At 64.9% G+C, this 23,844-nt stretch overlaps 3 protein-coding genes across 10 annotated transcripts; 1 reads left to right on the forward strand and 2 right to left on the reverse strand.

Moving 5' to 3' along the window:
- Positions 1–3,429: 3,429 nt before the first annotated feature.
- SLC26A11 (solute carrier family 26 member 11) lies at positions 3,430–11,929 on the reverse strand. Of its 7 annotated transcripts, none has more exons than XM_076354151.1 (16): positions 11,652–11,929; positions 11,162–11,354; positions 10,881–10,966; positions 9,942–10,021; positions 8,970–9,112; positions 8,507–8,682; positions 8,279–8,351; positions 7,808–7,858; positions 6,939–6,999; positions 6,497–6,552; positions 6,237–6,377; positions 5,992–6,119; positions 5,473–5,572; positions 5,051–5,184; positions 4,626–4,698; positions 3,430–4,370 (listed from the first exon to the last, which is right to left on the reverse strand). In XM_076354151.1, the coding sequence occupies exons 1-16, from the start codon at positions 11,847–11,849 to the stop codon at positions 4,276–4,278; spliced, it is 1,788 nt and encodes a 595-aa protein (XP_076210266.1). In that variant the 5' UTR covers positions 11,850–11,929; the 3' UTR covers positions 3,430–4,275. The 7 variants fall into 7 exon arrangements, with proteins under 7 accessions (XP_076210266.1, XP_076210265.1, XP_076210264.1 ...); XM_076354150.1 differs by having other exon boundaries at positions 5,051–5,187; XM_076354149.1 differs by having other exon boundaries at positions 5,051–5,187; positions 6,231–6,377.
- A 336-nt stretch (positions 11,930–12,265) lies between these two features.
- SGSH (N-sulfoglucosamine sulfohydrolase) lies at positions 12,266–16,102 on the forward strand. 2 transcript variants are annotated; one of them, XM_076354183.1, is made up of 8 exons: positions 12,266–12,375; positions 12,687–12,847; positions 13,095–13,200; positions 13,768–13,918; positions 14,188–14,344; positions 14,588–14,669; positions 14,753–14,956; positions 15,292–16,102. In XM_076354183.1, the coding sequence occupies exons 1-8, from the start codon at positions 12,288–12,290 to the stop codon at positions 15,849–15,851; spliced, it is 1,509 nt and encodes a 502-aa protein (XP_076210298.1). In that variant the 5' UTR covers positions 12,266–12,287; the 3' UTR covers positions 15,852–16,102. The 2 variants fall into 2 exon arrangements, with proteins under 2 accessions (XP_076210298.1, XP_076210297.1); XM_076354182.1 differs by having other exon boundaries at positions 12,283–12,375; positions 15,344–15,531.
- Positions 16,103–16,639: 537 nt separating this feature from the next.
- On the reverse strand, positions 16,640–23,786 carry GAA (alpha glucosidase). The gene is made up of 19 exons (XM_076354118.1): positions 23,409–23,786; positions 23,183–23,328; positions 22,640–22,805; positions 22,125–22,221; positions 21,922–22,041; positions 21,637–21,755; positions 21,384–21,515; positions 21,114–21,224; positions 20,817–20,930; positions 20,615–20,699; positions 20,374–20,491; positions 19,835–19,968; positions 19,549–19,700; positions 19,147–19,295; positions 18,895–19,036; positions 18,578–18,676; positions 18,217–18,381; positions 17,610–17,762; positions 16,640–17,132 (listed from the first exon to the last, which is right to left on the reverse strand). The coding sequence occupies exons 1-19, from the start codon at positions 23,784–23,786 to the stop codon at positions 17,073–17,075; spliced, it is 2,640 nt and encodes an 879-aa protein (XP_076210233.1). The 3' UTR covers positions 16,640–17,072.
- Between the last annotated feature and the right edge of the window lie 58 nt (positions 23,787–23,844).

Below are 23,844 nucleotides of genomic sequence, written 5' to 3' on the forward strand. Positions count from 1 at the left end.
AGAAAGAGAAATACAAATATTAACGTGAAGTAATGGACGCTTGTCACACAGCTGTCACACAGCCCTCCTCCCGGCTCAGGTTTTATTTTCAGGAAACAAACTGTGATACTCAAGAGCAAGGCCCTCGGCCGCGGGGGCTTCGCCAGCCGGCTGCGCCCTCCCTCAGCTGCGCCAGCTTTAAAAAAAACAAACAAATAAAAATAGCTACTCCACTCTGTACAGAGACCTTTTATAACTAAACGCTTTCGGGAACGCACCGTACCCGGCAGGGCACAGCGAGGGCAGCGCAGCCCAGCAGGCCCGGAAAGCGGCCAAGCCGTACCCCGCCGCCGGGGTGGGCCCGGGCGACCTCACTGGCAGGCCCCTCTCCCTGCCCCAGGCAGCCCGGAGGTCTGCAGGGCGCTGCTACCGCCAGGCGGGCCGGGAGCCCCGTCCCCCCGGGCTCCGCCGGCGGAGGGTTGGGGTCGGGGCCGGGCCGAGAGTGACCGGACCGGGCAGACCCCGCAGGGCCGGCCTGCACCGCCCGGGGCGGAGGCGGGACTGACCCTTGGGCGGAGCCTGTATGCAAATGAAGTACCGCTCGATTCCCCCCAGATAGGCGCCAACTCCCACCTCTCTCGGGTAGATATGCAAACGAGCCGGATGGATGGACCAATGGCGTGGCGAAGGGCCGGCGCAATGCAAATGAGGCCCGTTAGGCGGGAGCCGGCGAGCAGGGGGCGGGGCTGCCTGCGGCTCCCAGCCTGCGCGGGGGGGCCGGGGGCAGCGGGGGTTGGGGGCCAGGATGGCCGGGGGACCGGGAGGCACTGGGGGGGGGGCGCCGGTATGTCCGGGGTGCGCCGCGGGAGGACCAGGGTCACCAAGGGGCAGGGGTGTCCCGGGTGCACCGGGAGGAGAGAGGAGGGGAGCGCCCAGGGACGGCCGGACGCACCGGGGGGTCGGGGCGCACCAGCGGATCGGGGCGCAGCGGGACCCGCAGCCCGCCGCCCCACCCGGGCCCGGCAGGGGAGCCCCCCCCACCCCGCGCCGCCCGCACCGGAGCCCCCCGCAAGCCCAGGCACGGTGCCCCCGCCCAGCCCGCAGCGCTGCCCCGCCGCCCGGCCCGCCCCGCCGGCCCCGGCAACGCAACTCACCGACGGGCCGGGGTCCGCGACGGGGACCGGGACCGGCACTGCAGCGCCCGCTCCGCCGAGCCGCGCCGCCGCCTCCTGTCGAGCAAACTTTCTCTTTTCCTCCGAGCCCCGCCAAGTTTCGTTTCTGGGACGTCGCCGCCACCTCCCCCCGCCCGGCCCCGCCCCGCCCCGGCCAATCCCGCCGCGACGGGGCCGGCAGCGGCTCTGGCCGCCTTCCACCGGGCGGCTCTCGCCGGGGTCCCGCCCTGCCGCGGCTGCCGGAGCCGGGCGAGGTCGTCCCCCCCCGCCGGGGCCCTGGGCGTCTGCAGGCAGAAGCGCTGCCCGAGAGCGGGCCGGGCCGCCGGGCATCCTCCCGGGCACCGGAGAAGCGCAGCAAAGGGCCGCTGCCGGCAGGAGGGAGCGGGCGCTCTGCTCTCCCCGGGACGCCCAAACCTCGCCCGGTACCTCTGCACCAAGAGCTTTCCGACAGCCCAAGCCCGTTGTGGAGGACTTGGGAGAGGCTTTTCATTGATCTGATGGCCAGTTCCAGCCCGGGGCTGGATGCCCGCTGCTGGCTCCAGCTGCTCCGGGCTGGTGGGGCAGGGCCGGTGGGGACGGGCCTGGAGCTCAGACCCCTTCTCTTCCTTCTGAGCCCAGATTTAGCAGCTCCCAGATCTCCAGCAAAGCCCCTCTTTTTTCTACTTTTGGCTGGTGGGATGGAGACATACCAACCCCCCCACCACTGCCTGGACGGGAACGTCCCTCAGGCCACCATCAATCGTTTCTTCTTCCCATCTGGTCTCTGAGCTGCTGCAATAATACAGGCAGCAAATAGTCATAAACAGGCTCCTCAGGCCACTGTAGCGGGGCTGTGTCAGCGCTGGGGGCGGCCGTGGGGTGTTTCACCCTTCTGTTAAATGCACATGCTCCCCAGACAGCACAGGGATGCAGGACGGGGCCTGCCAGCAGCGGTGGGAGGGCGAGTGTGTTGGAGGAAAATATATCGTGCTGGATCCAACAGCCAAAAGTGGGGACGTGGCTGTCACCCCCTCCCCGGATCCAACTGGGACCAAGCTGGCCTGATCTTCACTAGTGCTCACACACTCACTTGCACACACACACAGAGGTTCAAGCACACACACTATTAACACATGACTGGCCCTTTTTAACGGCTTACCCCTCTCTTTTCCCACTCTTGCTCCTCCCAGCGTCCCCAGGCAGGTTACCTGAGCCCCCTCCTGCCGCTGTCTCGCTGAGGTTCTCTCTGGGCGTGCGGAGCAGCTTTCACAGCACAACCTGACGCAGCTCAGGGCTGCAGCCAGCTGCCACACGACGTGAAGAGAAATGGGTCGAACCTGCTCCGTCTCTGTGCTGGTCACTCCTTGTCTGGGGAGATGGATGGATGGATGGATGGATGGGCGGGCAGAGAGGGCACAGGTACCCTTCCAGTTCTGCAAAAGCTTCTCTGCTGCCGGTGCAGCAAGGAACTCGCCAGCCAGCGCTGCTCTGCTGCAGAAATGCTCCTCCAGCCTCTGGCGGCAGGACCTGTCGGCCCTCGCAGTTTTGTGGCTCCCGGGCACCTCTGCCGCTCCTACAAAACCTGCGAAACCTTTGGCAGGAGGAGCTGTGCCAGGGCGCACCTTCGGGCACTGAGCAAGCAGGCAGCCTGTGCATGGTTTCAGTTTCTTTTCCTTGATTTGCTCAGCAGCGCCCAGAAATTAGAGCTTCATTTTTCCTTCCCACACAAAAGGCAAAAGCTTTCCCCAAAGGAAGGAAGAGATCACGCTGACTCATTTGCAGTTACTGGTTTATTATACCCTCCTGACAGGGCTGTCAGCCGAGGGCAGTTCAGGAAAACTGCTTTCTCCTGAACCCTGCCCCCCCCAGCCCTGCTGCCTGACAGCACTATTGCTTTTTGCACCCATTTCACAGCAAGGCAAGCACAAGCTTGTGCCACGGTGCCTGTCCCCTCGGGTGCCTGGCAGGAGTCGGGGGGGGGACAGCCCAGCCCTGCCCGATGGCAGCGTTTGGCAGAACACCCCGCAAACCAAGAGGGATCAGTAAGGAGTAAAATCACTGATGTTTTTCATCTCCCAGCAGCCTGAGGTTGAGAGCTGCAGCATGCCCTTGGGCTTGGAGGGCAGGGCCAGAGTCTTTGAAACTCACTTTGACAAGAGAACGCTCTGCATCAGAGTTCAGTATGTCCCAGAATAAGTGCCGTGGTTTAACCTGGCAGGCAGCTAAACACCACACAGCCGTTTGCTCACTCCCCCCTGCAGTGAGATGGGGGAAAGAATCGGAAAAAAGGTAAAACGGGTTGAGATAAAGACAATTTAATAGGACAGAAAAGGAAGGGAAAATAATAATAATGATGATAAAAGAATATACAAAACAAGTGGTGCACAATGCAATTGCTCACCACCCGCTGACCGATGCCCAGCCAGTTCCCGAGCAGCAGCCGTGCTGCCCCCGGCCAACTCTCCACGGTTTTTTGTTCAGCATGACGTCACACGGTATGGAATGTCCCTTTGGCCAGTTTGGGTCAGCTGTCCTGGCTGTGCCCCCTCCCAGCTTCTTGTGTGGCCCCAGCCTCCTCGCTGGCAGGGCAGTAGGAGAAGCTGAAAAGTCCTTGACTTAGTGTAAGCACTGCTCAGCAACAACTAAAATATCAGTGTTTTATCAACATTATTCTCATCCTAAATCCAAAACACAGCACTGTACCAGCTACTAGGAAGAAAATTAACTCTGTCCCAGTGGAAACCAGGACAATAAGAAAAGTCTCCAGAATTAAAACAGCTGATTTAAAAAAGACAGCAGCTTCGAGGATGGGGAAGGCCTGGAAGAGGGATGGCTTTTTCCTGATGACCGTGATAGGGAATGGTTTTGCCCCACTAATCCCTTCCACGGACCATCTGTCCTTGGCCTTGCTCTGCCCTCCCCTGTGTGGGACACCGGGGCGGTCCCAGCCCCGACAGGCATCCCACCAGCCGCCCAGGAGGCAGGACAGGGGCAGGCGGCTCCCGTGGAGGGTGTTGGTCGGATGTCACCAGGATGTCACAGCCACCGCTCTGCACCGCACAGGACATACAGCCCTGGCATAATTGGAGGCAAGGAGACGGCAAGGCGACGCTGCCCCTGAGGAGGTCCCAGGCGGCTCCTTGACTCACTGGATGAGCCCCGCGGGCAGCAGCAAGCTCTCGCTGGTGCTGGTGAAGGGGGCTGCCCCGCCGCCCCCTGGATCTGCTCCTCCACACCGCTCTGAGCCAGGAAGGGGGAGAAGCAGGACAGAGAGTTAAGCCGAGGCTTGCCACGAATCCCCAAGGCCAGGGTGACCCCGCTCTCTGGAGGGGCTCCTGCTTGCTTTCCCGGGAGCCAGGCCCCTGCAGCCCCCGCACTGCAGCTTTGGGGACTGACAAAGGTCAGACTACTGGGCTCGTCTTCCAGAGCCCTGCTCAGCAGCAGCCTGGGGGACCCCAGCCCCGGGAGAGCACCCAGGGCAGCCCAGAGCCTCACCTGCCTCCTCCCGGCTGGGGAAATGCTGGAATCCTTCTAAGTCTGCGGACAGCAGGACTTGGAGAACAGGGTCCTGAGGGCAGAGAAACCTGGGCTGGGGGAGCCTGCTGCTGGCCCCTTCCTGTCTCTCCGGGGCTGTGAGCCCCCAGCCAGCCCAGGGCAGAGGATGCAGCCCTTCCCCGCCACCTCGCATCCTGCAGCCGGCCTCAGATGCTGCCTCCACCTCTTTGAGATGAAGGTGCTACCAGAAGAGAGGCAGCAGCATCCTCGCGGCAGGCGCCAGTGGCCAGCGCAGGCTGCACGGGGAAGGCAGCTGGGCTGAGCCCATCGTCGCGGAGCCTCCCCTGGGGAGCGGAGCTGATGCCTGGCACGGGGAGAGGCAGCAGGACCCCGCACGGGGCTGGCCAAGGCTGCGTCCCACTTACCTGCAGGCTGCAGAAGGCCAGCGAGAGGCCATGCTTGCGCAGCTCCTGCAGCAGCTCTGCCAGCCCCACCACCACCGTGTAATCAATGCTGCTGATGTGGCGACAGTCCAGGATGATGCAGCGTGGTGGAGATGCTGCTGGAAGAAGAGCATACGGTCATGTCCTTGACGAGTCCAGAAATGACCAGCCCAGGGGACACAGCCCTTAGAGCCCGAGCCGTGGCTGGAAGAGGTGAGACAGCCTCGGGAGCGCGGCAGCGGCCAGGGGCCGGTCCCCGCTGCAGGGAAGCTGTGCTGGCCCTGCTTGCACCCGCAGCCTGCAGGCCTGGGCAGCACTTGCCACCCCCCTCAGCAGTGATCCAGGTGGGCACCGGGGTACAGCCAGGTCCCCAGGACAAGCCAGCGGATCGGGGAGCGCCGTACCTGCCAGGGCATGGCTGCAAACGGCGTCCCGGAGGCACTCGATGGCTGGGAAGTGCAGGCTGCTCCCCGGCTGCAGGAGGAGCACATTCCCCTCCGACACCTGCGCAAGACCCGGGAGGAGAGGGATGAGTCATGGGGGTCTCGGGGCTGTGACCTTCCCCAGGCTGGGACAACTGCCCGTGTGACAAAGCAAAGCACTGTCCTTCCTGCTGGCGGGGGACACGAAGGAGCCCCCATCCCTCAGGGAAACTCCCTTCCTGCACACACCCCAGGCATTGGCAGCAACAGGGACAGTGATGCCTCCCTCTCCTGCTCTCAGCTCCTGGGATACCCTTTCCTCATGCTCCTTGAAAGGGATCCCTGTGCTGTGCCGATGGCAGGCTGGGGTCACGGCATAGGGCGGGAGCAGGTCAAAATCATCCTGGACCCCAACACCCTGCTGTCCTCGGGGAGCCCTCTCCCAGCCCCCCGGCAAGCCCGGCTGGCCCCACCACATCCAACATGAGGTGTGAAGCCCACCTTTATTGGGGGCCTGGCGATGGAGTAGAGGAGGAGAATCCCTGAGACCAGCACGCCGGCCACGATGCCGTACTGGACCTCCCAGAAGCAGAGCAGGAACGTCACGCAGAGGGGCACCAGGTCCAGCTCTGCAAGGGAGATGACCCAGGCTCAGCTGCGCCTTGTCCTTGCACCACAGGGCTCTCCGGGACAGCGCCTGCTCTGCAGGCAGAGCCGGGTTGCGTCTGGGAATCAACTGCCCTCACTCTTAACCCGCCAGAGCGTCCTGAAGATCCCAGCATCAAACAACGGGACCACAGCTGAGATGATGACGGCAGCCAGCGCTGCTTTGGGGATGTAGTAGAAGAGCGAGGTGAGGTATGCCAGCGAGAGCAGGACCAGGGTGCCTGCGGGAGATGGGGAGCACCTGAGCCATGGGGCCCCCGACACCCAGGGTGCCCAGGGGGGAGCGGGTGCTGGGCATGGGGGCCTGCAGAGCAGCCCACAGGGGGGTCGGGGGCTCCACCTGTGACGAGCCCTCCTGCGGGGGTGCAGACGCCCGATTGCGCGTTCACTGCTGTCCTGAAATGCAAAGCAACACGCTGTCCCAGGCTGCGCTGGGGCTGGCCGGGGCAGGCAGCAGCCGGCAGCTGCCCCCACCCGCTGCCCAGAGACCCCACCCAGGAAAACCACCCACCCCGTCAGACCGCACCGGGGACAAACACGAGCAAGCCCGCGGCTCCCAGCCTGCAGCGGGACCACAGAGCACGCAAGATGGGAGGGAAGGTCACCGCGGGACCCATGCATAGCCCGGCAGCCAAGGTGGGCAGCTGGGGACCAGAACGCGAGCTCAGGGACCCACCAGGGTCTGCACAACCTTCCGCCCAAGATCTTGCAGAGCCCCCTCACCACACAGCCCCAGCGAGCATCCTGCAGGCTGGGGCTCCGCTCCCCCTCCTGCTACCCACCGGCCAAAGCTGCCCGTGATGGGATACGATGAGACGAAGGAGCCCAGGATGTTGGCAAAGCCTGCAGTGGGGAAGGAGAGAGGCTGGGGATGCAGCAGCTATGGGAGGCACTGCCCAGGGCCACGAGACCAGTCTGTGGCCCTGCTGTCACCTCCTCCATCCCCGGGCTGGTACCCGGGGCTGGATCGGAGCCCATCCAGCCATGTGAGCTGGGCTCAGGCTGCTCCAGAAATTGCTAAGCTGTGAGAAAGGCTGGGGGGGCACCATGCAAGATGAGAAAGGTGAAACTTCAGGAAGAAGTAGGGCTGCTGAGATGGGGATCTCTGGTAGCTCAGGGGCTGCGGGACTGTGGGAAAATAACGGAAGATTGGCGAGGAGGATTGTAAACACGCTCAAGTGACTTGCAGCTGGGGTGTCAAAAAACACATATATCATACTAATTGTTGTTTGGCCTTGTGTACTGGACAAGTAGAACATTTGTGTTTAGATAACATAGGCCTGTGATAGACTTAGGGGCACCCTATTGAACATGCTTCAGATTCCTGCCCTGCTGTGGGAAAGATCAAAGCACAGCGGTAAACTACGCCTGCGTGAATCCTTGATAAACAGGCGAAAACAGCAGGTTCATTGATCCTCTAGCATGGACCGAGCTCCGCGGTGCCTGCGTTCCCGCTTGTGTGCCTCTGTCCAGGTGCTACTTCGGGGATCCCCCGATTGGCGAGGTAATGAAATTAAATTCGCTATTTGCATTTCATCTGTGGTTTTGTGGCTGTTCCTGCGTCCTGCCTGTGCCGGCTCACACAGGGACACACGGCGGTGCTCAGGCCTGAACCCCGCCCCCTGCCCTCCTGCTCCGAGAGGCCTCTTACCCATAGCCAGCAGCTCCTGGTTGGGGTCAATCCTGTAATCGTTCTGCGAGGCTGAAAGGAGACGAGCGGCATTGCCCAGAGCTTCCCGCAGGCACGACCCGCCATGCGCGCGGAGCGGGGCCAGCAGTGCCTGGGACAGCCGTGGGACCCCGTCCCGGCACTCCCCCATCCCAGCACCCCCTGAGCAGCCCAGACAATGCTCAGCCCCTGAGCACAGCAAACTCCAGCTGTGCACAATGCGGAACCCCCGTAGCCCACTCCCCAGTCAGGCATGGGGCAGCTGCCTGGCCAGGGGAGGTCAGCAGCACCCTGCGGGACCCCTCCTGCCAGCCCACACTATGAACCGGGCTTGGCACGGGCAGCCCAGTCCCTCCCACTGCCCCTGTGGGAACAGCAACGTCCCCAGCACCCCAAGCCCCCTGCAGAGACCCCTCCTGAGAGCGCAGGCACGGGAGCCTGGCGCAGCCATACCAAAAGCCTTGGCAATCGCAACGGTCTCCAGCAGGCCCATGAGCGGGACCACGGCCAGCCCGACCCCCATGTCCTGGGAGGGAAGGACGCGGTGAGTGTTGCCACCGAGGGATGAGGGTCGCCCCGCAGCAGAGCCTCCTCCCACTGCGTGGGGAGCCAGCAAACGCAGGAGTAAGGAGACAGCAGCCTGCAGGGAGCCCAGCCTCCATTGGCCAGCCTGGCACCCACCTCCACCATGCTCCTGAAGGGGATGGTGCCATTGGGTGCAGCCATGGAGAAGCGCGGCAGCTGGAAGGCAGGGAGGCCCCGGGGGATGCTGCCGGTGAGCGTGAACGGCTGGGAGCCCATCACCTGGAAGGAGTAAGCAACCAGGCCAGCAAACAGGACCACAAGGGCGTTGCGTGCTGCAGCAGAGAGAGCGACTGTGAAAACCTGCCTGGAGCCTAGGGCGGCGGGAGGGACGGCAGGAGGTGGGTACCCGGGCTGCCGAGGTCTTCCAAGCCTTAGGAAGGGGCATGCACAGCAGCAGGATCATCCTTAGGACTTTGTCCTCCCTGACCCACCTCCAGGTCTCAGCTCCTGCCGACCTGGGCTTTACCAGTTTTGGGCTGTCTCTTCCTTGCCCGGAAGAGACGAGACCCCAGGAGGGATGGCTGCAGGGGGGGGAGAGGGCAGGAGATAGCCAACAAACCCGTGGCAGAGGTCCAGACGATCAGGTAGCTGACCCTGGCAGCTAGCGGCTCCACGCAGGCAGCTCGGGGCAGGCGGCTCTTCATCGCCCGGAGCCCTGCCAGAGCAGCCAGGCAGGCCAGCCCCAGGATGGCGTCCCCAGCCCTGCAACAGGCACATCAGTGCCAGCCCAAACACACTGTGGGGCACAGGGAGAGCTACCGCGAAGCCCCGTGGGAGGAAGAGCATCTGCCTGGGTATGTGCCGTGGCTCTGCAGGGAGGTGCATAGCTCACAGGGACGCTGCCAGCACCTCCGCACCACCGGCAAAACGCGTCACCTCCCTGCAGGGCAGCAGGAGAGGGAGGAGGGGGTCTCCCCCACTCAGCGGTATGATGCTAATGGGTTTGTGGGCTCTTCATAAAGAGAGAATCAGGACCCCTGTGACAGGCAGGATCAGTGCAGTGGGATCTGCCTCCTTCCCCTCCTGCTGCTGCCCCTCACAGCTAGGCAGGGAGGTCTTCTGCCAGCCGTGATGAAGCTGATCCTGTGTGTCACTGTGCTGTGTGTGAAACCCAGGCTGTGGCACAGACCCCGAGCCATGGGTGCAGCTAACAGGAGAGGGTGGGGGGCACGGGGATGCCTGAGCTCCCTCTTGGACTGTCAAAAACTGGAGGAGAACTTAACGACACTGACAGTCCCAAGGAAGTGTCTTTGGGCTGGCAAAATCCTGGTGTATCTAACTGGGAGTGGAAAATAAGACAAGTCTGCCCCACCCTTCCTCTTTAGCAGCCTGGGAGCCCACGTGCTCCCCCGTCTTCAAATTTTCAGCTCAAATGGAAATGGCTGAGAACAAGCACTTGTGTCACAGCGCTGGGCAGGGACCAAGAAATCGGTCTAAGATGTAACCAAAGAGATGGGGAGCGAAGCAGCAGAGCTCGAGACGCCGCAGCTGCAGGGGGACAGAGCAGGGCAGGCGCAGGGACGGTGCTGACCTGGTCTCCCTGATCCTCCGCAGCGTCTCATACACCTGCAGGAAAAACTGCCGAGGGATCCCCTGCAGCCCCAGGATGTTCTGTGCAGGAAGACAAAGCCTGGTGAAAGCCCGGCACAACCCAAGCTGCCGGGTGCCGTGGAGGGACAGCCAGGAGCACCGGGGCTCAGCCCTGCCCGGGGCCCTGGCACACGCACAGTGTCGATGCTGCTGGTGAGAGCGCTCCTCAGCGACCACCCTGTGCTCCTGCACGCACTCCAGGATGGCCCTTTCCCTGCACGACTCCGTGCGGACAGGGCTCAGGGATGCTCTGAGATGCCTAGACCCCATCCTGCACACATGACTGCGACCTCCCAGGAAGGGGTTCAGTTTGGGGCCCCAGCCCAGCCTGCGCAGCCCTGCCGTCCCCCTGCACCGTGCCGGGAGCAGCGGCAAGGGCCCAGTGCCTTCGCAGCAGCCCCCACTGCGACCGCAGCCGTTAGCCAACACTGGCCCGCTGGTTCCTTGCACAGCCTGACACCATCTCCCTTGAGTCTCTGATTTTGGTTAACCACAAAGGAAGCACTGCAGCCCCAGAAGAGCCAGAGGGCCTCAGGCCTCCGAGAGGCCAGCAAGGGACCAGTGGAGCTGCAAACCCACCATGCCCAAGAATCACCCAGCACCTCCTGCAAGTGACCAAATCAAATGTCCTGGTTTTACTGGTGTCCTGAATGCCACCGGCTGGTCACAGGCAGAGGGTGCATTCAGCTTGGCCTGCTCAGAACAGAGCACTCAGGAACCCACCAGAACCACTGGCAGGGGGGGCCTGTGCGCCCTTTGCAGCTCCTTCCTCTCACACCAAGCACATCGCCCAGCCTGGTACTAAATATCCCAGCTCCGCAGCACGGCCGGCTCCAGGAGAGAGCGGGCAAGGCATCCAGAGCAGACCAGCAGACCCTACCTTGATCTGGTTGAAGCTAATGGTGATGGAAGCAGCCGATGTAAACCCTTTAATGACTGGGCAGGAAATGAAATCCAGAAGGAAACCTGCATGAGACGGGTGGCAGTAAGCACGCTGCTGGCCCCGACGGGAAACACAGCGTGTTTGCATGCACACAGAGCTGTCACGAGTGTTAGCAGGACAACCCCAGCGTCTCGGAGAGCACAGGGGAGCAGGGGAACAACTACAGGATGTTCAGCGATATCCTAAAAATACAACCACGCATGACAAGAGCATCTCACCGAGGTGCAGGAGTCCCATGGCCAGCTGGATGCAGCCGGAGAGGAAGGCGAGCAAGATGGCATAGACAGGCTCATGGAACGTGTAAGAAGAGACAAGCAGCGACATGATGGCTGTGGGACCCAGCGTCACGTCCTTGGCGGTGCCCAGGAAGCAGTAGACAAAGCAGCCCATGAAGGAAGAATAGAGGCCATACTGCACAGGGACAAAAGGAGCACTGGCACAACGCTCGGAGCTGGGAAATGCCAGACACCCCCAGGACGAGGAGGGCTGGGCTGCCCTCAGGTCCCTCCAGCGCCCGCAGCCAGCCCTGAGCAAACACACGGCGCCTGCAGCTTCCTGCCCCGGAAAATGGGTGACTGCACAGGACCAGCCCTCGGCCGCCCGGCCGCCCAGCCCTCCCTGCCCTGCCCGCCATACTGCCAGGCCGCAGGCAGCGGTCAGGGAACGGGTGTCCCCGGGCACCCACGGCCGCAGGGCACTGCCACCCACCTGGAGAGGCAGCCCGGCCACCTCGGCGTACGCCAGCGCCTGCGGCACGACGGTGAGCCCCACGGTCAGGCCGGCGATCAGGTCGAGCTGCAGCCAGGCCAGAGAATAGCGCGGGAGCCAGCGCAGGACGGGCAGCCTCGTCCGCACCTCGGGGCACGGGCAGCTCTGTCCACGCTCCCGGGGACCCGGCGTCGACATGGCCGGGGCAGCGTCCCCCAGCCCGGCCGCCTCCAGCCCCCTCCGCCCCCGGCCCGGCCGCGCCGGGTTCCCCGACACGCCGCGGGGTCCGGAGCTCCCCGCTCGCCGGGGCAGGCAGAGGGACCGCGGGCTCGCAGCCGCCCCGGGAGGCTGCGAGACGCCCCGTAGAGCGAGCCGGGGCGGAGCGGGCCGGGCACCCCCGCGGTGCCGGGGGGCGGCGGGGCGGCTCCGCCGGGGCTGCGCTGGAGCCGCCGCGGCGACCCCGTTCCCTGCCGCGGGGCCGGCGGCTCCCGGCGCATCCGGTGGCTCCGCCCGGGCCGGATCTGGGCCGCCGGAGCCGCCTCATGTGACCGGGGCAGAGGAGGAGCCGGGGCGGCCGGAGGAGCCGCCGAGCCCCGCCGCCGCCGCCAGGTCGGTACCGCTGCCGGTGCCGCTGCCATGGGGCTCTGGGCGCTGGCGCTGCTGCTGGGCGCGCTCCGGCCCGGCGGGGCCCCGGCACCGGCCCGCAACGTGTTGCTCCTCCTGGGTGAGTGCGGCCGCCGGCCCGGCGGAGACCCGGAGCCGGTCCCGGGTCCGCCCCCGCCGCCCCCAGCCCTGGGACCCGCCCCGCGGCGGGGTACCCCTGCCCGGGGCTCGGCGCTCAGGGCGTCCCGTGGACGGGGGAGGGACGGCCCCGGGGGTCCCGCTGCATCCCCTCTGCTGGGATGGTCACCACAGCATCACGCCCCAGCCCGGCGTCATTAGTGTCCCCTGGGCTTTGTCCCCCCGCACGGTTAGGGACACACCGGGGGTCAGGCCTGGTGCTGCAGGGCTCACCCCGCACCCCTCCTGCTGCAGCAGATGACGGTGGCTTTGAGAGCGGCGCTTACAACAACTCGGCCATCCAGACGCCCAACCTGGACGCGCTGGCCCAGCGCAGCGTGGTCTTCCAGAACGCCTTCACCTCTGTCAGCAGCTGTTCCCCCAGCCGGGCCAGCATCCTGACCGGCTTACCTCAGGTAGGGGCACCCGCACGTGCCAGGGTGGGGGCTGCCAGTCTGCGGTGGGCACTCAGGGATGACCAGAGCGGGTGTGCTTACAGCATGGTCACAGGACCTGGCAATATCCCCATTCCCACTGACCCACTCTCTCCCCTGCCCCCTGGGACCTGCTTCCCATGCACACACACTTTGGTGCACGGCTGGACTTGTTTTGGGGCCAGGCTGGCAGGCATCGTCCAACCGTGTTGTCTCCCCCCGCCTGCAGCATCAGAATGGGATGTACGGGCTGCACCAGGACGTGCACCACTTCAACTCCTTTGACGGCGTGCGGAGCCTGCCCCGGCTGCTCAGCCAAGCACACGTCCGAACAGGTAGGGGAGCCCAGGGCAAGTGGCACGGGCAGGGAACGCCCCCCCTCTATGCACCGAACTCCATCGGCTGAGAGAGCTTGACGGCTAACCCACCTGCAAGCTAGACAGCACCGACTGGACCCATGCCCATGCTCTGTGCTGACACCTGGGTTTTGCTTCGCTTCCCCCCACTGCTGCTCCTCTACCATCCTCATTACACCTTACTTTCACTTCTGTTCCTCATCCTGCTCCTTCCTGGTTCCCAGGTTCACACAAGGCTCATGCTTGACCCAAACTTCTACCTCGGCTGCTCAGCTGCTCTAGTGCTTACCCACGCCTGTGACCTGGGGCAGCGTGGTCCCTGGGTGGGTCCCGTTTTCCAAGCAGATGTGGAATTGCCTCTGCAGCTGGCAGAAATGACTGGAGAAGCCAGCAGCATCTTCCACTTTCACCAGCGTTTGCTGAGCACAGTCGGTGCTGGAGCAAATGATCTGCATCATCCCCCAGGGAGGAGACAGCAGCAGCAGCCAGCGTCCTAGCCCCTGCTCCCCACTGCTCCTGACACAACGCATGTCTGCGTTCTTGCAGGGATAATTGGGAAGAAGCATGTTGGGCCCGAGGCTGTCTACCCCTTCGACTTCGCCTACACAGAGGAGAACAGTTCGGTCTTGCAGGTTGGGAGAAACATCACTCGAATCAAAGCGCTCGTCCGGCAGTTTCTGCAGAGCCAGGATGAGAGGTGAGACGGACCCTGTGTCCCCGGGGCAGGTTGCGAGGGGGCATGGGAGCGGAGAGGGAAACCGGCCTCACTGAAGACGTCTCCATGTCCCAGTTGGTCACAACTAGGAAGGGACACCTTGTCTCTGGGTCACCCCATATTCAGAAGCCCAGATTAGGTGGGAGTCCTCCTGCTGACACCAGCTCACCCCTGCACAGCCCAGGGTTGTTCTCAGAGGACGTGGGCAGCCCTTTGCTACACCACCCCACCTCCACCCTCTCCATCTCTAGGCCTTTCTTCCTCTATGTCGCCTTCCACGACCCCCACCGCTGTGGGCACTCCCAGCCCCAATACGGGGCCTTTTGTGAGAAATTCGGCAACGGAGAAAGTGGCATGGGCTGGATCCCGGACTGGAAACCACAGCTCTACCGCCCAGAGCAAGTGCAGGTGGGAGCCTGTGAGGCTGCATGGGTCTATATGGGGCTGCATGGGGCTACATGGGGCTGCGCGGGGCCACATGGGGGCTGCATGCGACACCAGCCTCCGCTGGAGCCAGGGCGGCTGCAAGCTGGCCCCCACCTCAGTCACTGCCGTCAGCGTTAAGGGCGAGAGCTGGTGAAGGCCACCCTGACGTACCCACGACCTCCTTCCCCATGGCTGCCATGTGCCACTTTCCCTTTCTCCATTTAGGTCCCCCACTTTGTTCCAGACACGCCGGCTGCCCGGGCGGATCTGGCAGCCCAGTACACAACCATAGGGCGCATGGACCAAGGTAGGAGCTGCGGGGGCCAGGCTGGCGCTGGCAAGCGCTGCAGTCCCTCCCACCCCCCCTCAGCTCTGCCCCTCCATCCGCAGGGATCGGGCTGGTCCTGGAGGAGCTGCGGCGTGCTGGCTTCCACAACAGCACGCTGGTGATCTACACCTCTGACAACGGCATCCCCTTCCCCAGCGGCAGGACCAACCTCTACCGGTCGGGCACTGCCGAGCCCTTGCTGATCTCTTCCCCCGAGCACACCAAGCGCTGGGGGCAGGTCAGCCAGGCCTTCGCCACCCTCTTAGGTAAGAGCCCGTGCCCCCCAGGAAGGAGTAGAGGCGTGCAGAGCTGTGCCGGGGGGGCATGAGCTGGTCCCCACCCTCCCCACGCCAAAATCCAGGGTCCTCTCCTGGAGGACAGCCTGCAGCCCTCGGCATTGGCACGGCCAGCCCTGGGAAGGGAGAGGAGGGACGACGGAGCAGCAGGGTCCCCTGCAGGGACATCATCCCAGGGCTCAGCTCTGCAGCTCATCCCAGGACCACCCACAGCCCACATGGCAGCAGACCCCGGGGACCTCTCCAGGGCTGAGTTTCCTCCCATGGGCGTTAGCCCCTCCTCTCACCCTTCTCTTCCCCTCCAGATCTCACGCCGACCATTTTGGACTGGTTCTCCATCCCCTACCCTTCTTACAGCATCTTTGGCACGAAGCGGGTGCAGCTCACCGGAAAGTCTCTCCTGCCAGCACTGGAGTCGGAGCAGCCCTGGGCCACCGCCTTCAGCAGCCAGAGCCACCACGAAGTGACCATGTACTACCCCATGCGAGCCATCCAGCACCAGCAGTTCCGCCTCATTCACAACCTCAACTACAAGATGCCCTTTCCCATCGACCAGGACTTCTACATCTCGCCCACTTTCCAAGACCTGCTCAACCGCACCAGGGCCGGGCAGCCAACCCACTGGAACAAGACCCTGCACCAGTACTACTACAGGGACCGCTGGGAGCTCTTTGACTGCAGCCGCGACCCCACCGAGAGCCAGAACCTGGCCCCCGACCCCCGCTACACTGCCATCTTCCAGCTGCTTCGCACGCAGCTCTTGAAGTGGCAGTGGGACACAGGTGACCCCTGGGTGTGTGCCCCCGATGCTGTCCTGGAGAAGAAACTGAGCCCCCAGTGCCGGCCGCTGCACAACGAGCTGTGAGCCTCAGCTCTGCCTCGCATCCCCCATTGCCATGGGACAGCCGTGCGCTGCCCATCGGGCACGAGGGGGTCAGAGCAGGATCCTGGCTGGGCCAGTCCCAAATCCCTGGGTGACACCCCGAGGCTCTGCTCTCTGTATCACAAACACCGCCTGGCTCTGGAACATTCAGGGATCCTCGTGCCTTTATCCTCGGCCAGAGGAGCCACAGTTGCTCCTCAATAAAACCTCTGGGGGAGAGGTCTCCACTTTTACCTGGAGCTGAGCACGTCCCTGCCAGCTCCCGGTGCCGCAGTCTCTGTGCAGCCCTGCCTGCTGCCAGCCCTGCTGCAGAGGGGTGGCTGCACACCCCTGGGGGAAAACGGGCCAGTGGGTACCAGCGAGGAGGTGGCAGGGGTACAATTTAATTTAACAAAATATACAAAGTTCCCAGAGTCCCTGAGGTGCACAGGCCCAGGGATGACGGCATCTGCTCCCTCCCTGCGTGGCAGAGGCTTGACCGGAGCCACACAGTGCGGGCTGGGGCTGGCAGCCCCCAGAGGGCAGCAGTCCTTGGGCTCGGAGCCAGCAGGGATGGACGGACCAAGGGGTTCCACGACATGGCTGGGGCTGCGGGAGCAGCCGGGAGACTCCCAGTGCTTTGGGAAATGGGGTGTAGCCTGCAAGGGGTGCAGGTGGTCCTGCTGGAGGCCCCAAGGCAGGGATGGAGGCGGGGGTCCCAGCTGGGGAGGAGAGCTGAGCCAGGGCTCAGCAGCACTTTCAGGACAGGCACCGGCAGAGACGGGCACAGATGTGGCCTGGGGCTGCTCCCAGCAAACAGCAACTTTATTCACAGCACTGCTCCCTTGCCCCTCTGCGCGGATCCCCCTCCCCAAAAACACAGCCAGGAGACTCCCCGCAGTCCCTCGACAGGTTACCAGTTCCGCATGTTAACAGGTTTGTTGCCTCACAAGGCACTTGGGTCTTTTTTTTCCCCATTTTGGAGGAGATGAGGGTTTCCCTGTCCCCAGCGGTTGTGCAAGCCCCCTCGCCCCGATGCAAGTCCAGTGCACGCATCTCCAATGAACCCACAGTAGCCAGAAGGGAAGCCAAAGCCCAGGAGCCACGTTGCATGGGAAGAGCAGCAGCAGCTCTGGTTTTACAAAGGATGGGACGGATTCGGCCCCAGAGCCGGAGGGAGCAGCATTGCCTCTCCCCACCAAGCAGCGCAGGTCTGGCATGGGCTCAGGACCAAGTGATCACAAACTGCTCCCACATCGGCAGCGACACGGGGACTCTCAGCACCTGAGGGGGAGAAGGAAGAGTCAGCATGGTGAGGACCGGCTGGGATGCAGCCCAGGGAGTGTCAGAGCCAAGGGGGAGGTCTTGCCCCCCTGAGGTGCATGCAGAGATGTAGCCCAGCACGGCCCCGGTCCTGCAGACCCCCCTGGGAAGGGTGCCCATGGCAGACAGCCCCAGGAGCAGAGCTGTGCCACTGCTCCTCACAGAGCTCCAGCCCCGTCACCACGCGTCCTTTCCATCCTCCATCTCCCCATCCTCGCCACCTTGCATGGCCTAATCCTGCCCCGGCCCCACGGCAGTGACCCAGCCCATGCTCGGCAGACCTTTACGCTCCTTGGTGCCAAAAAAGTGGGTACCGTGCCATCGCTAGAGCCAAGCCCTGCCAACCCCTCAGCTGAGCCCCCACCAGTCCCTTCCCAGCTGCCAGCTGGCAGCTCCCCCCCGCCGCCGCCCCCTCCCACAGGGGGGATGAGCACTCGCCTGGGTGTCGCTGCGGTAGGAGAAGTCGCTCACGAGGGCACCGTTGGCCAGGACTTGCCGGGGAGGGCTGGTAACACCCAGCACGGTCACGGCCTCCAGCAGGACCCCGTCGAGGTGGGCGCTTGCCTGCAGGAGCTGGCTGAGCACGGCACCCTGCGGGGACAGGGAGGCCATCACCCCGTGCTCCCAGGTCCCAGCCACCCAGCACGCACCCAGGGCTTCTCGGCGTGCCCTGCCCAATGCGCTGCCTGTCTGCAGGGCACCGAGCCCAGGGGGACGGGCACTCTGCCACCACTGGAGAGTGGCAAAGCCATTTATCAGAGGGACAGGGCTGGAGAGCATCCACTGCTGCGCAGCACTGCGGGTGCAAGAAGAGAGCAGCCGGCTCCCTGGCACAGCCTCGACCCCTCCGCCTCACAGTGCTGTAGCCCACACTGAGCACCCGCTGCAGGGCTGCGGCTCAGTCTGGCAATTTCGGCACGACACAGTTTGGCTGCACCAGGGCACGGTGCTGCCTGTGACTGCGTCTGCCCCAGCAGCACCAGGACCTGCACATGGCAGCAAACACCCGTGCCCGGATGCCCCTCAGCAGCCCCCCCTCGCTCACGTGCGTGGCCAGGAAGAGGATCTCGGTGTAGTCCCCCTTCTCAAAGGTCTGCCAGCTCTCCCCGTCATCCCAGAACAGGTCTCCCCTGGCAAAGCCGTCGGGTGTCAGTGCCACAACCAAGGCCATCCCCTTCTTGCGGGACTCAGCAGTGCTGAACGCAGGCTCCTGGGGTGCAGGATCAGGCACAGCTCTGAGCACTGCCAGAGTCGCTTTGCCCCAGCCGAGTACCACAGGCTCACGGCTCATTCGGCTACATCCAGTCTGCTGGTGACCGCACTGCAGCCCTCCACCCTGCCCCACACGTGGGCAGGGGCTGGCCAAACAGGTCACCGCAGCGTCACCGCAGCGCGGAGGGGCTCACCTGCAGGGGCAGGATGTGCCCTGCGCGGACATGGACGTTAATGGTGTCCAGGGGAGCTTGCAAGAGGATCCACTGCCCTTTGCTGTGAATGGTGGAGTCCTAAATAACAACAAAAAGAGGAAAGAGCAGGCATAGGGCACAGCCCAGTGCCGCAGCCCTCGAACGGCCATGAGCGAAGGCAGGCAAGGCACGAGTCCTGAACACAGCCCTGGGGGGCTGGTACCAGCGGTGGGGTGCAGGAACGCACACGGGGTCCCGAGGTGAAGCCCCCCACGCAGCCACCCGAGAGCCCCACAGCGCGGCAGGGGAGCACCCACCCCCGCGAGGCTGTACCACATCCCTGCCGGGAAGTAGCCGCTGACTTTGATCTTTCCTGCCTCCAGCACGGGTGTGACGAGCAGCCCCCCGCCCCACATGAGCTGGCGGTCCACGGCCCAGGTGTTGGGGTCCTCGGGGAACCTGGGGAAGGATGGGGAGGGGCAGCGCAGCGCCAGGGAGACCCTGCACCCACCTCCCGCTGAGCCCCACAGGGACCAGCACCCATCGGCCCCGGCCAGGCCCGCACTCACTCGAGGAAGAGGGGCCGCGCCACTGTCTCCCCAGCGGAGTGAGCCCGGTGGAAGAGGGTGTAGAGGAAGGGCAGGAGGGAGTAGCGGAGGCGGAGGGCATTCCTCATGGCGGCCTGGGCGGCCGGGCTGAAGGCGTACGGCTCCTGTGGCTGCAGGGGAGAAGCCAAAGGGGGATGCTCAGGCCACGCGGGGAGGAATGGTGGGCGCCTTTCGGGGACGCGGGACGGACTCCCCCTGGCATGAGCCCGGCACCGACGGCACACAGCCCCGCAGCTGCACCAGCCGCCTTCCCACGCAGGCAGGACAGCCCCTCGCACAGCCCCAGAGCACCCAGCCCTGCCCTGTCCACCCAACCGCCCCCCCTTGCCTGCTGCCTGGCGGGTGAGGGCTCTTGGTGCTCACCCGGGCGCCGTGGTCATTGTGATTCCTCATGAAGGGGTAGAAGGTGCCCAGCTGGGTCCAGCGCACACACAGCTCCTCGGACGTGTCACCCACGAAGCCACAGATGTCAGCACCCACCAGCGGCACCCCGAACAGGTTGAAGAGCAGCACCTCTGCAGAAGGGGTGCAGAGGGCATCGGGGCTCTGTGGTGCCTCAGGCATGGAGCCCACGGAGAAGCCACTGGCTGCGGGGGAGGCGCAGGGGGGGAAGCGGGGACAGATGCAGCCCCAGCACCCCGCAGCCTACCTGGTACGGAGTAATACAGCTGCTCCCAGTCGCTGCCGACATCCCCTGTCCAGTGCCCCGCGTAGCGCCCGTGCCCAGCAAATGTGGAGCGCGAGATGACGAAGGGGCGCTTGCCCCGGACCCTCAGCAGCGCACTGCGGGCAGGATGGGGTCAGCTCAGCACCACCCAGCCGGGGAAGGGGCTCAGTCCCCCACCAGTGGCTCCCAGCAGCAGCACAGAGCTGGCACATGCCAGGGCAGACGCCCAGGGCCATCTCGCCCATGGGGCAGGTGACAGGGGACAGTGCGCAGGACACAATCGCCCAGCCCAGGAGCCAGCACGGCCCCACTGCACCAGCTCCAGCCCGGGGGCTGCTTCCAGCTCCTTCCAGTGCTGGGCTGGCAGCAGCAGGCAGCGCACTGGATTATAAACCAAACCCTCGCACACCCACCGAATGCCCCGAATGCCCAAACTGCCCACGCTGCAGCATGGGGAGGGGTCTCTCCCCTGGGATGTGCATCCTCTGGGACAGGAGCTGTGGCATGAGCCCCAGGCTTACTCGTGGGAGGCGATGGCCTCAGTCAGCCCGTACAGGCTGTGCAGGTTGTAGTGGGAGGACAGGTACTGCTGGCTGGAGGCACAGATGGTCCCAGCTTGGAGGCGTCCCCCGAACACACCTGCACAGGGAGGCAGTGGGGAGGGAGAGCTCAGAGCCTGCTCGGCCGGGACCAGAGCATCACCCAGGCTCCTCCCAGGGCTCCCCGCACCCCTGGGCAGAGGCTGGTACCCGCTCCCCGTACCTGGCACGTAGAGGGGCTGCTCCAGGCTGTTGTTGGGGCAGCCGTCCTGGGAGCCCTCCACGAAGTTCGACGGCTCGTTCATGTCCTGGGGAGGGAAGGGAAGGGGAGAGAATGGACGCCCTCGCTGCCACACCAGGGCCCAGCAGAGGCGCAGGGCAGGAGCTGGGGAGCTGCAGCCGGCAGCTCTGCCAGGGCCACTCACAATCCACATGCCATCGAAAGGCACTTGGTCGTGGAAGTCCTTCACCATGTCGTGCCACCACTCGTGAGTCTCTGGGTTGGTGAAGTCCGGGAAAACCGTCGGGCCCGGCCAGACCTGTGAGAAGGAGGCAGCAACAGACAAAGCCCCGCTGTCCCCAGCCCGCTGCACCCCACAGCCCCTGCCCCACTTTCCACCATGGCCATTCCCTGGGTGTTTCCCTCTGGCTCTCGGGGTCCCGCTCCCACGGCCCCACTCAAGCCCCCTCCCGGGGGGACCAGGGCTGCTCCTCGCACGCACCTTCCCGATCAGGGGCTGCCCTGTGGCGTTTCGGATGAACACCCCTCGCTTCAGTCCCTCGTCATAGGGCTTGTAGGTGCCGGGAGGCCCCGAGCTGCTGATACCAGGATCCTGACAGGGCACAAAGCCGGGGCTTCACCAGCAAGAGCAGGGAATGGTCTCCCCCTCCTTCCTCGGAGGAAGCTCCATCACCACCCTTGGGAGCAGCCAGAAACCCCAGTGCCAGCCCACCCGTGCGGGAGCCCCGGCACGGCCGGGGGTGTCACTCACCACGATCATGATGTACCTCAGGCCACGGAGGTGGAAGTCCCGCACCATCTCCGGGTAGTCCTTAAAGCTTTTCTTGTTGAAGGTGAAATCCCTCTTGGCATCCATGTAATCCAGGTCATTCCACTGCACGTCCTGTGGACAGTGGCACCGGTGCTCGGGGAGGAACAGGGACCCCCCACCCACCGGGGCTCCCCATCAGGCCCTGCCATGGCCACTTTCGGGCAGAGGCTCCTGGAGAGCAGCTGAGACCTACCAGGGGGAAGCGGGCTGCCGTCATGTTGGCCACAACCTGCCGGGTGATGGCGGTGGAGGAATAGCCCCAGCGGCAGAGGTGGAAGCCCAGGCCCCAGTACGGAGGCATGAAGGGGAACCCTGGAAGCCGGGAGCGTGGGTGCTGGCCAGGCGGGCACAGGGATGGCCCAGCATTGCGCTCCCCCACAGACCCGCTCCGCCATGCCAGCCACGCCACACAGCTCACAGCATCCCGGTAAAGCCATCCCAGGAGTGCCCGTGCCCCCCGCCCATGGCTCGGCCCTACCGACAACGTCCAGGTACTGCCGCACCACGCTCTTGGGGTCGGGGCCCAGGAAGACATAGAAGTCCAGTATCCCACCCGTCGTGCGCCAGGTCAGGGCTGGGCTGGGCTGCAGGAGCACATCTGGGGAAGCACAAGCGCCGGAGGAACAAGCTGAGGATGGGGACGGCGGCCAAGCCCACGCCCGGCGCCTCCATGGGACTCACCCATCGCGTTGCTGTTCAGCAGAAAGACACCGTGGGCCAAACCACCATCCTCCATCCCCAGGTAGAAGGGGTGGGAGCCGTAGAGGTTGACCTGGGGCTGGAGCAGAGCACAGCATGGTACCAGCGAGGCTCTGCTGGAGACCCTGGTGCAGCACCCACCCACCCACCCGCCTGCCCCTCGTCGCCGGCCAGAAGCACCGTCACGGCTCAAGGTGCAAACCCAGGGCTTGCGGCCCCAAACACCGCCCCAGTCAGCAGAGCTCTGCCCTGAGCAAGAGCCCTGGACCGGTGGGGGGGAAAGCAGCTCCCGAGCAGCGCAGAGCGGAGCCCCAGGGGGGTACAAAGCCTGACCTGGGGACAACGGTCCCATGGGCTTGCCCGGCGCTGAGGCCAGGCCCCAGAGCTCAACCAGCACGGACGCCTTTCCCCAGCCCCGGACAAGACATAAGAGGCCGTGGGGCCACCCCTGCAAGCACAGATGAGCCGTCTCCCTTTCCCTCAGCCCTGCTCCATACCACAGGCGCCATGTCCCGGTTCCAGAGGGTGACCCTGGTCCACGACGTGTTGAGGACCAGAGGCGTCAGGTGCTCCCCGAGCCCAGAAATGAAACAGGAGGGCAAGGACGTGGAGATCTGCAAGAACTGGTCTGCGAAGAAGAGGGGCGCGACGGTGGTGTTCAGCCTGCCAGAGAGAAAGGGAGACTCCAGCAAACAGCTCCGGTGGTGCCCAGCAGCCAGGAAGGAGGGAGGCACCGAGCTGGAGGACCACCAGCCCTGGGGACGGACACGGATGCTTGTCACCACATGAAACAAAACCAGGTTTCGGCTGAGCTCTGGGATTCCTGCTTCCCTTCCCAGCCACCGAACTGCAGAGGGGGTCAAAGCAAAGCCCCCGCAGCCGCTGACTGCCACCCTGCTACCGTCACTGGTGTCCCCTGCTGCACCCTGGCTCCCTTCCTGCGCATCACTGGGGCCGGTGTTAGGTCCCGCTTCCAGACCGAATCCCTTCGGGAAGGCGAGGGGAGCCTTCACCCGGCTCGGGGCAGGACGGGCACTTACAGGACCTGCCCGCCGTGCTGTCGGTAGATGACAAGGCCGAAGGGATCCTGGTTGACCTGCACCCTGTAGAGCGTGGAGGCGGCTCGGCCGCTCGCCCGCGGCGTAGCCAGGGGCACCTCGTAGCGCTGCCGGGCCGGGTCCCGCAGCTGCGGGGACAGAGAGGGGGGGTCGGCTGGGGACGGGTCGGGGTGCCGGGACCGGGATCGGGACCGGGGCCAGGGCGCACCGTGAAGCGCAGGCGGGTGGGGGTCTCCAGCGCCACGTCCAGCCGCAGGCTGCCCACGTCCCCCGGCAGGAAGCTGGGGGCGACGCGGCGGAGCCGGGCGGTGTAGCCGGTGGCGGTGGCCGTCAGGTTCTCCGCCCGGTAGCTGCGGTAGCCGCGGGGGAAGAAGCACCAGGGCGGGCCGGGGCCGGGGCCGGCGGGCGCGTAGCAGCAGCCCCGCGCCTCGCAGCCCGCCCGCGACAGCAGCCGCTCGGGGCCGCAGTCGAAGCGGCCGCCCGGAGGCACCTCGCAGCCGGCGGCCCCGGGGCTGCGCGCCGCGGCGGGGACCAGCAGCGCCAGCAGCGCGGCGGCGGCGGCGGCGGCGACCCGCGGCCCCGGCATGGCCCCGCCGTCCCGGCCTCCCAGCAGGCGCGGCGGGCCCGGCCCGCGTCACGCCGCC

Source organism: Aptenodytes patagonicus, chromosome 16 (genome assembly GCF_965638725.1).
Source record: "Aptenodytes patagonicus chromosome 16, bAptPat1.pri.cur, whole genome shotgun sequence".
In the NCBI taxonomy this organism is placed as follows: domain Eukaryota; kingdom Metazoa; phylum Chordata; class Aves; order Sphenisciformes; family Spheniscidae; genus Aptenodytes; species Aptenodytes patagonicus.

Bases quoted from the DNA above. Each gene is read 5' to 3' on its own strand.
- SLC26A11 (XM_076354143.1), bottom strand. From the start codon at position 11,849: ATGTCGACGCCGGGTCCCCGGGAGCGTGGACAGAGCTGCCCGTGCCCC. The intron at 5,573-5,991 runs GTGGGCTTCACA...GGTCTTGCGCAG, and splicing joins TCGCCAGGCCCCCAATAAAG to GTGTCGGAGGGGAATGTGCT. The intron at 4,699-5,050 runs GTAAGTGGGACG...CTCTGCCCTCAG, and splicing joins TGGCCTTCTGCAGCCTGCAG to GACCCTGTTCTCCAAGTCCT.
- GAA (XM_076354118.1), bottom strand. From the start codon at position 23,786: ATGCCGGGGCCGCGGGTCGCCGCCGCCGCCGCCGCCGCGCTGCTGGCG. The intron at 22,222-22,639 runs GTATGGAGCAGG...GCTCTGCTCCAG, and splicing joins ACCGGGACATGGCGCCTGTG to CCCCAGGTCAACCTCTACGG. The intron at 21,225-21,383 runs GTGAGTGACACC...GTGCCCTGTCAG, and splicing joins TGAGGTACATCATGATCGTG to GATCCTGGTATCAGCAGCTC.
- SGSH (XM_076354183.1), top strand. From the start codon at position 12,288: ATGGGGCTCTGGGCGCTGGCGCTGCTGCTGGGCGCGCTCCGGCCCGGC. The intron at 14,345-14,587 runs GTGGGAGCCTGT...TTCTCCATTTAG, and splicing joins ACCGCCCAGAGCAAGTGCAG to GTCCCCCACTTTGTTCCAGA. The intron at 14,957-15,291 runs GTAAGAGCCCGT...CTTCCCCTCCAG, and splicing joins GGCCTTCGCCACCCTCTTAG to ATCTCACGCCGACCATTTTG.